Here is a 10,227-nt window from a genome sequence, read left to right as displayed (position 1 = left end):
TTTGTTTGACCTGCTTTGTTAAATGCTTTGTGAAATGATATTCAGAACAGCACCATGTGATGTCAACTTGCATTAATTCTTTCCCAAAGAGAGGTGTTCAGTATTCAAACTGTGTTTGTACTGGCACAATCTATTTATGTTTCAGCTTCATTTCTGAAAGTTTACAAGTACCGCTTCCTTTGGAAGACTCTGTTCTTTCTTGCAACTTCTCTTCTAAAACAACCTTTGAAAGGAGAATAATAATGTCCTATAAAGCTCCTTTCAGGGAAGTCATTTAAAAAATGATAAATATTTCAGAGAATTGAATTAAAATGTTGGCTATATGTCAATGTTAAATTTTACTATTTTCATCACAGATATATCATGAAAAATTAAAACTATCATTTATTCATCTAAGGAAAGATTTCTCTATGAAGTAAATCCATCAACAATATTATACATGTTTTTATGTAAAAGATAATTTATTAATTTGTTTTCAGCTATCAAGAACCAAATGCATTTGTTACTAAAATTATAAAATATCCTTTAATTCGTTTATAGTAATGATTGTAGATATTAGCAAACACCTAAATGTTTTGCCGATTAGGTAATGTGGGGTAATAAAAAAAAATTCAGTTCGAATTTCTTCATTTAAAAGAAAAATGTAAATCATTTATCTATTATTCTGTCTTGCTTAGAAAACACTTAACAAAAAGGTTTCTTTAAGATTCTAAATCTAGACTTTGATGATTTTGAAATGAATTCCTGGTTTCCTCTATTCCCCTGGGAACCAATTATGATAATTTCAAGGACAGTCATTAGCAACTCCAATTCATTTGATTGCTAAAGGTCTTTTTTCAAGTTTTGTCCTTTCCACCTTTTTTCTGAAGCCGGTTTCTGGTTGGTTCAGTCAATACCAAAGGTTCTTGTATGACAACTGCTGGGTAATTTTTGCCTAATAGTTCAACTTTCACTTGCTGTCCCACTTCACTTAGTTCCACAGGGACATATGCGAAAGCCAGGCTCTTCTGGATGCTGTAGCTATAGCTTCCAGATGTCGTGTTGCCAACCACCTGGAAAACAAGACCCAACAGTCCTCAGTGTCTCGGTCACAGCTCTGTGCTCCTCATCTCTGGGTGAAAAGAAAAAACTGAAATACAGATTCAACTTACAAAATGGAAGTTTTCTGAAATGCTGTCTGGGGGCACAACGCCAGAGACACAGGAGGAAAACTTCATATTTTGAGAAGATGAATGAAAGCTTACAAATTATGAAAAGTAACTCTCAAGGTACACATCTGTATTACTCTGAAATTTCTCATTTTTAAAACAGTAATACTTAGTTTAGGCCAGGAGTGGTGGCTCATGCCTGTAATCCCAGCACTTGGGTAGGCCAAGGCAGGCGGATCATTTGAGGTCAGGAGTTCGAGACCAGCCTGGCCAAAATGGTGAAACCCTGTCTCTACTAAAAATACAAAAATTAGCTGGGCATGATGGCAGGCACCTACACTCTTGGCTACTCAGAAGGCTGAAGCATGAGAATTGCTTGAACCTGGGAGGCGGAGATTGCAGTGAGCTGAGATCTGGCCACTGCACTCCAGCCTGGATGACAGAGTGAGACTGTCTCAAAAAAAAAGTCTATATAACCAGTTTGATTAAAAGATAAGAAGGTTATTGGAAATTAGGTCTAAAGGAAAGAATGAAAAAGAAGAAAAAGCAGAAAATACAGAAAACTGTCGTCAAAACATTACATGGAACAAAAAGAAAAGGAAGACAACAAAAGTAAAACACGATACATAGCCCTGCTCAGAATGGCTTCTCCTGGCCACACTACATTGCACTAATCCTTAAAGTCTTACCGTCTGGCACAGTGGACTGCTTATAGCTGGAGCTTAAGACATGCACGGACGGGAATCAGCCTGGTGATCATTCAGCTGCCTCAGCAAAGAGCACGCTACAATCAACAATCTTACTATAGCACTTCCAGTATTTTAGATGCTAACACATTCATGACTTTAATTGCAGACTCCTATCTCTGTAGTCCCAGTTTTTAATTCTCTTTGAAACCCCAAATCAGAAGCTCTCCATATGATTTCTAAACTTACTGTGAAAACTGGTTGATTGGAAAAAAAATGTGAATACATTCATTAGTAAAAGTTTCTCTCTGGCTGATTGTTAACTGCCAAGTTATAACACATGCTTTAAAATTGTTGTTTTCCTTTAGATCATAGTTCAGTGATACAGGCAGGGATTAGGGTCAGAGAGGTTAGAGTTTCAATCATTGCTAGTTTTTTTTTTTTTTCCTGGTATGGAAGAAGACTACTGACTCTCCATATTTATTGCTTTATATTATAAGAATCAAACAAAGAAACAGAGACAAGAAAATCACTTTTGGAAATTTCACAATCACCAATTTGCAACAGAAATTGAGGCATAATATTTATACTAACAAATATGTTGGAAGAATTGTCACCTCAGCCCACAACTGCAGGTGGAAACTCCTCGATTTTCACTTAATCCATTACTCAGTGATGAACACTTTTTGTTTTTTTTCCAAAGCCTTAGATGATTTTCAGGTGAATGTGTTTTGTTCTTCTCCACTAGTATGTTTCTGGCACAGGTAAGTTTAAAGTGATCTGGTCCTACAGAATGCCTCCATACCAGCGTGATAACACCACCAAGATATTCCTCACATTTAAAATCTCCATGAGTTGAAGAAGATGTCCACCAACTGCTGTCTCCCCATCATCCTCACAATCCTGTAAGAAGGTCTGTTTATCCTCACAATATATTCTGCAGGCATAGATGCTGTGGGTGGTACTAGCTATTTTCTTATTCTCATACAAGTTGGAAAGAACCATTTTCACCTGTTTGGGACAAACTACTGGAGCCAAGTCTGCCTGAAAAGTACTTATTTGGCCTGTAACAGAAATGCCATGATCAATCGCAGAGAATTCTATTTCTTTTTGATTTTCACTGATATCAAAATCCAGTGCTTTTACCGAGCTTTCTGGCTGACATGCAAAAATGAGATCATTTTCACATTCAACATCTTCCTCTTCAGTTTCTTTCTTTACATCTGGGCATGACTCTGTCATCTGAGATTTTGTATTGGAACATCTCTTATTTTCTCCATATTCTGTCATTTTCTCATTAAATATTTTGGGAGGAAAAGAAACATAGCCTGGATCCCAGGGACACAAAGCAGGTACTCTCTCTGAACCAAATGGGGCAGCCACATATATATTTCCTCAAGGTTATTCAATAAATGGACAAGTTCTTGCCCTTTAAGCCAATGAGCATTCGACTGATAGAGAGGTGGAGCTGTACCTGGGTACTCATTTGGTAGCATCACTTGCAAGCAAAGTGTCCATTTGGGGTCATCTATATCATCACTAATTCTAACACAAAATATTTTGGCACAGTGATCAATGACACATCATTCCTCGCCATCAATGGCTGCCATTACTTCACTTTCTTCATCCTGCCTTTGGTCACCCCTGCATCCCCCTCAGCCATGTGGCCCTGGGAGCAGCTCTGTGGCTGCACCTAATCTTTGCTTTTGTTTGCTTTTTGAGATGGAGTCTTGCTCTGTTGCCCCAGCTGGAGTGCAGAGGTGCAATCTTGGCTCTCTGCAACTTCCGCCTCCCGGGTTCAAGTGATTCTCCTGCCTCAGCCTCCTGAGTAGCTGGGACTACAAGTGTACACCACCATGCCTGGCTAATTTTTGTATTTTTAGTAGAGACAGGGTTTTACCATGTTAGCCAGGCTGGTCTCGAACTCCTGAACTCAAGTGATCAGCCTGCCTTGGACTCCCAAAGTGCTGGAATTACAGGCATGAGCTACCATGCCTGGCTTAATCATTGCTTTTTGAAAGACTTTCTTGGTAACCTTGGTTTCATTTCCCCACCTGTAAGAGAGAGATTTGGGTTTGGAGCCCTGGGAGAGTTAACCTGGTTTGCTTGAGCATCTTCAGAAAACAGGAAGAGACCTGCGCCGGTCTCAGGCTGTAATCCCCTGACTCACTGGGTCAAAAGCCCACAATCACTCTTAGGAGACTACATGCACCGTTTCCTCAGCCCTTCTCATCTCCTAACATCCCAGCAGTGATTTGTCTTGCAGCCATTCTGCTTTAGTAAACTAAAAAAAGAGAGTCCTTATTTATGAGTGCTATTTTTAAAGTTTGCTTTGCTTTCTGCTAGAATTTACTTTCATTTCTACTTGAATTTCTCTCTAATCCAGGGGTTAGAAGCCCAGGGCATTTCAGAAGTCTGGCCTTTCCTTTTACCTTATTACTAAATCTCCAGGGAAATGTTTTCTCTTGCATAAATTTTAAACAGTTTTCCCTATAATCTTCCAGGTTCAATTAGATCCATTCCATCTTTTAGTTCAGTGAACTGTGAGAACAATCGGTCCCCACCCTCTGCCCGGCAAATTCTCATTCTTTGTTAAAACAAATATTGACCTTCTTTTTACCAATGTGAATAATTCTCATCTATTTTTAGCCTTTTCTCATTTCTCTCTCAAATTATGATAACTCTATCTGACTTCCAGAAGGTAACATGGCAAATGGCCTTTGAAGGAAGTTAACATAATTTAAGTTTGATGTTCTATTGTGTTTTTCTTTGACTGTCCCTGTGTGTTTTAGTTTACAAATAATAATTTTAAAAACCTTTTAAGCTCTCCAAACCTCTCCACAAACCTCTTTTTCAAAACTTCCTTCCAAGATAAGCATCTTTTATAACTGAGTCACCCAATATAAAGAAAGCCTTTCTCATGACCATCTTTATGCCTTGATTTAAAAAAAAAAAAAATTAAACCTCATTTAAGGTTATAATCCCTTTCTCCAGCACTGCCCTGCTCCCAGTTGGACTTGACCTTTCCCCGAGGCACTAAAGACCATCTGACATGCAATATACTTTATTTATTTTGTCCACTGTCCATCTCTCTCTCCTCTGGAATATAAACTCCATGAGGTCTGAGATTCTTGTGTTTTGTTCACTGCTATATTCCCAGTGCCTAGAATATTGCTGGCATATAGTAGACACTAAAAAAAAAAAAAAAAGTCAATAAACAAATACATTTGTACCCTATCTCTAGCACTGGAAATGCTTGCAAGCATAAAATACTAAAAGCAACACAAGACAAAGTCTGAAAATAAAAAGCAAAAATTATTTCATATCAGTCCAGAGTAAAGACGATCCAAGGAGAGCCTCTGAAAAAGGATCAAAAAAGAAGACCATCTGCATGTTAAAATGATGACCTTACTAAGCATCAAAGAGCAGGCAAACTCATATTAGGAAATCCAAGAGCTAGAATCCTGTAATTGGATTAGCAGTTTTATAAGCAGATGGCAAGGAAAGGTGACCAATATAGCATGTAAATATAGGGCAAATGAAAAGAACTTTAGATTGGAGCTTGGGTTTTCAAGGTTTTAAAACTAATTTTGGTATCATCATATTTAAGGTGGCTAAAAATCAGTTGACTGTGGCTGATGTGGGAATACTGAAAAATATAGCATAATATCTCTTTCATTCCATGCTGAGTAAAACAGAAGGTTGGTGGAAGGGTAAGTGTAGACCGTATTAAGAAGTACTGAGAAAACTGACTGGGAATAGAGTGAAAAATAAAAAACAAAGGAAAGATGAGGTGGGAGGAAATGTAATGACAAGAAGACGTTATCTCATCCAATGGCTTCATTTTACAGATGAGAAAACTGAGGCCCAGAGATCAGCTCAGGATCAGGTCAAACAGTTAATTAATGGCAGAGCTGGTTATAAGTAGAAATCATGTGAATTGTGGGCAAATATGAAATGGGGAAGAATACATATTAAGAAAAGAGGGCTGAACCAGAGATACAGAACAGAAAGAGAAAGAAGAGACAGGGAGAAAAGTAGGAACAGTTCAAACAGAAGAGCAAACTCAGCCCAATTTAAGAAGGAAGTAGAGGTCGGCCCATCCAGGCTTACAGACAGGTGAAGGCACTCGAGATCTGAGAAAAGTCAGTTGGCTTCATAGACTCTAATAATATTCACCTGATACTCAGATGCACAAGAATGTGGGTATAGAATTAAATTCTTAAGGCCGGGGGGCAGTGGTTCATGCCTGTAATCCCAGCACTTTGGGAGACCAAGGTGGATGTATGACCTGGCTGGTGATCAAGACCAGCCTGGCCAACGTGGAGAAACCCCATCTCTACTAAAAATACAAAAATTAGCCGAGCATGGTGGCATGCACCTGTAATCCCAGCTACTTGGGAGGCTGAGGCAGGAGAACCACTTGAACCCGGGAAGCGGAGGTTGCAGTGAGTCGAGATCATGCTGCTGCATTTCAGCCTGGGCAACAGAGTAAGGCTCTGTCTCAAAATAAATAAATTAATAAATTAATTAATTAATTAAATTCTTAAGAAACTACAGGGGGACATCAGCAGAGAGAGAAAAGAGATCAAATTGATCTGTTTTATGTCTTAGAAGAAAGGACCAGAAATTCAAAGCTGGAAACTAGACCTGAGTTGGAGATCGGTTCTATCAATCACCAGCCATGTAACCTCAAGCAAGTTACTTCTGAGCCCCTCAAAGCCTCATCTTTAAAATGGAAATGATCATACATATCTGACAGGCGTGCTGTAAAGTTAAATGGGAGAGCACATGAAAAATATCTGGTATACAGTAAGAACTCAGTAGTTGTTAGTTCTTTGTTAAACTGACCCATGCTTTAGCCCCAAAGGCTGTGATTTGACACCACTGGCTTTCTCCACTTCTAGCACTCTTTGTGTTACTGATGAGATAGAGAAAATGGAAACAAATATCAAGTAGGCTGCAGTGAATAAGAAAAAAACACAGGCACAGAAGCTCTGAGTCTTGGGTAATGACCAAACTGACCCTGTTCATTGTGGAACCATTGTTTAGATGAGCTTTGAAGGCTCTATTCCCTCCCCGTGGTCTAAGCTGGGTGTCCCACATGTGCCTGCTAACACCAGGAAAAAACACACCCACACTCAGTTTCAACAAAATTGGGTTTTACAAATAGTAATAAAAAAATGGAGACAGTAACTGAATGCAGAAAGCTTGGGAGAAAAAATGGAGAAAACAAAGACCCATTGATACGTTATCTGACTTACCCTGGTTTTACTGAATACAAATAGAAAGAATGAAAAGTAACATTCCAAAATGAGAAGGTGATTTTACTCTTCCTGAAGAGCCAAATGGTTTCCACTTTTTGCTTTACTTTCTAAGGTTCTACCCTCTATTGTCATAGATGTTTTCATTTGGATTTTTTCCCTGTTAATATGCTAATTGTCTCCTTCTGAAAGATCCATAAAAAGTTAAATCAGAATGCCAAATTTTTTATAAAATCCATCTTTTGCATTTACAGACATGGATGTGATGAGCAAATAGATCATTTACCCTCTAAATCATACCCTCCTCATTGTCCAATGTATTTCAAGTCTTTGGGTTTGTTTTCTTTAAACAGAATATATAGAATTTTATGTTTTCAAAAATGAGCAACATTTCATTTTCCTTTCAGTTAATTGCATTCTGTCTTTTGAATGTCAGCTCAGAAATCAAAAGTGTGTCATCCCTCCAATAAATAATTAATAGCAAAAGGGTTTAAGAGAAAATAGGAACAAGGGGAGTTTCTGTTGCAGAAGACGCCACAGCCCCTGGCAGTGAGGTCCTCAGCACTCACCTTGCCATTGTACCAGATGCTTTCATTTCCCTCTGGATCAACATCATCCGTTGCCAAGGTGAGGCAGACCAGTCTTCGTTTCAGCCCCTTGGCTTTAATCTGTTTCAGTGCTTGCTTTCCTATGAAGTCTGCTGGCTGCAGGAATCCAAGATAATGATGATGAATGAATGCTCAGACACTGTGACAAGGTTAGAGATGCAAGCATTTAAATTTGTCTTTGCTATTTTCTCGCCAATTACACATTAAATAAAAATACAGATTGGATCAAATGTCTAGACAAATATTTCTTAGTCCTCAAATGACAGTATCAGCCACCTATTCCTTCAGAATATGTTAGACTTAAGGGTAATAACTTGTGATGACAATTTACCAGAACCACCTAGGCAGAAAAACATAAGGCATGTTGCAATGGTGGATTATGAAAGTGACCCTTGTGTCTAATGGGTCTGGACAGTGGTACGGGCTGTCAGTAAGCAATGTGCAACTCAATTTCTACCTATAGAAAGTCTTTTACAAGAAGAAAATTCACATTTTTGAAACATGATGCTAAAACAACCCCAAAATGCGGTATTTTCTTTTTGCTTCTTCAGAATAATGTCTCTGGAATGTATTTACCTATTGGGTCGCATTCATTAGTTCATTCTCAAAACATTTATTGAGGCCCTACTATGTGTGAGGCATAGTGCTAGGCCCTGTGTGGGTAACAAAATGAGTTAGACACAGACATTTTTATCCAAGAGTTTATTCTCTAACACTGTGCTTTTCAACCTTTTTTTTTTTTTTTTTTACTTCTTCTATGCAACACATGACAGATGACATTCCTATTCCTAATACATTCCCATGGACACACTCAGGGTCATTCCCAATGCAATCAATATAAGGGAATGAGAGCGACATTGTTATAGGGATAACCTTGAATTCATTCTTATGTATTAAAAAAAAAAAAGTAGGGGCCGGGCGCGGTGGCTCAAGCCTGTAATCCCAGCACTTTGGGAGGCCGAGACGGGCGGATCACGAGGTCAGGAGATCGAGACCATCCTGGCTAACACGGTGAAACCCCGTCTCTACTAAAAAATACAAAAAACTAGCCGGGCGACGTGGCGAGCGCCTGTAGTCCCAGCTACTCCGGAGGCTGAGGCAGGAGAATGGCGTGAACCTGGGAGGCGGAGCTTGCGGTGAGCTGAGATCCGGCCACTGCACTCCAGCCTGGGTGATAGCGAGACTCCGTCTCAAAAAAAAAAAAAAAAAAAAAAGTAGGAATCAGGCAAACTGGAAGACTTCACACTTATTGGTAATACACCTTAATACAGCTTACCTGTGAGTAGGACACACAAGTGAGCAATGACTCCTCAGCAGAGACACTTAGCTAATAAGGGAGATAGAATTCGACTCAACCAAATGCCAGGAGACACATGATAAGTGTGATAAACTAGTCAGAGGTGAAGAGAGAGCACTGAGAGCGAACACCCTGGAGGGAGGGCTGACATCCATGGGAGGTTAGTGTGAGACTTCTGCATACTCTGCCTAGACAAGCATCTCTTACGTGGGAGAAAGGAAATTTGTGATATATAAATCACGTCTACAGTGAATGAGATTTAATCAGAGATCACAATGTGGAAAACAAGATTCTCGAAACAGTTCCCACAGACAGACTACTCTCTGAAAGCAAAGAAAGGAAACAACCAAAAACTTCAATTTCTTCATTGGCAATAAGAAAGGATATTTCATGCCTAAGATGTCCTCCACCACTAACATTTAGGACTTACACAGTTCTTTCTGCACTTGAAACATTTAGGACTGAGTGTAATAAATCCCCTTAACCTCCAGAGAAGCAGCAGCAGGGGTCCTCACACACCCTCACTGAGACCCCCCCTCCCAGTCTATTCCTTTCCCAGTTTAGAGCCTCTAGGATGAATCCACAATGAAATATGACTTCTATGGATAATCCAACTTTAAATTGCTGACCTACACAGGAAGTTAGAGAAAGTTTCCATTAGCTGAGGTTACAATAATGTGCAAAATGAACATCCAATTCTCTCTCCTTCCCCAGGGTGATACAAATGGTGAGAACCAACTATAAAGCTTTATTATGAAGTCAGATCATGAAAATTTAAAGAAGATTGGAACTCGTGTTATTTAATATAGGGCAAATGGGGACCGGGAGTCACAGGAAGAGCTTGATTCATTTGAATTCATATATAGGATAAATTCATGATAACAAGTCATAACAAACCAAAGTTCACTATAGTTAAAACATGCAGAGTTGGTCCTTGAACGATACCACTTCAAGCTGCAGAGGTCCACTTATATGTGGATTTTTTTTCAACTAAACACAAATAGAAAATACAGTATTCGTGGGGTTTGAAACCCATGCATATGGAGGGGATGACTTTTTGTATATACGGGTTGGTGGTTCTTGAGAAAACCCAGATTTTGGTATATGTGGGGGTTCTGGAACCAATCCCCCACATACAGAGAGGGATGACTGTATATCTAAGAAAGAATTCTATAACAGCAACAGGTTTTTTTTTTTTTTTTTTGCTTTTTAAAAAGGAGACTT

The 10,227-nt window shown here is 39.1% G+C and overlaps 1 protein-coding gene and 1 pseudogene across 1 annotated transcript in view; both read right to left on the bottom strand.

Moving 5' to 3' along the window:
* Positions 1–361: 361 nt before the first annotated feature.
* The window catches only part of DMGDH (dimethylglycine dehydrogenase), a gene marked incomplete at its 5' end in the record, with an annotated part of 71,134 nt that continues 61,268 nt past the window's right edge, over positions 362–10,227 (bottom strand). Inside the window, 2 exons of the mRNA XM_011959355.1 lie at positions 362–1,052; positions 7,668–7,802. Of these exons, the coding sequence (XP_011814745.1) occupies positions 837–1,052; positions 7,668–7,802 (351 nt within the window). The remainder of the gene's footprint in view (positions 1,053–7,667; positions 7,803–10,227) is intronic.
* LOC105524176 lies at positions 2,448–3,497 on the bottom strand (annotated as a pseudogene).

The sequence above is a fragment of the Colobus angolensis genome, unplaced genomic scaffold (genome assembly GCF_000951035.1).
Source record: "Colobus angolensis palliatus isolate OR3802 unplaced genomic scaffold, Cang.pa_1.0 Scaffold49, whole genome shotgun sequence".
In the NCBI taxonomy this organism is placed as follows: domain Eukaryota; kingdom Metazoa; phylum Chordata; class Mammalia; order Primates; family Cercopithecidae; genus Colobus; species Colobus angolensis.
Note: the sequence above shows the minus strand (reverse complement) of the source record. Positions and strands in the feature narration are given on the sequence as shown.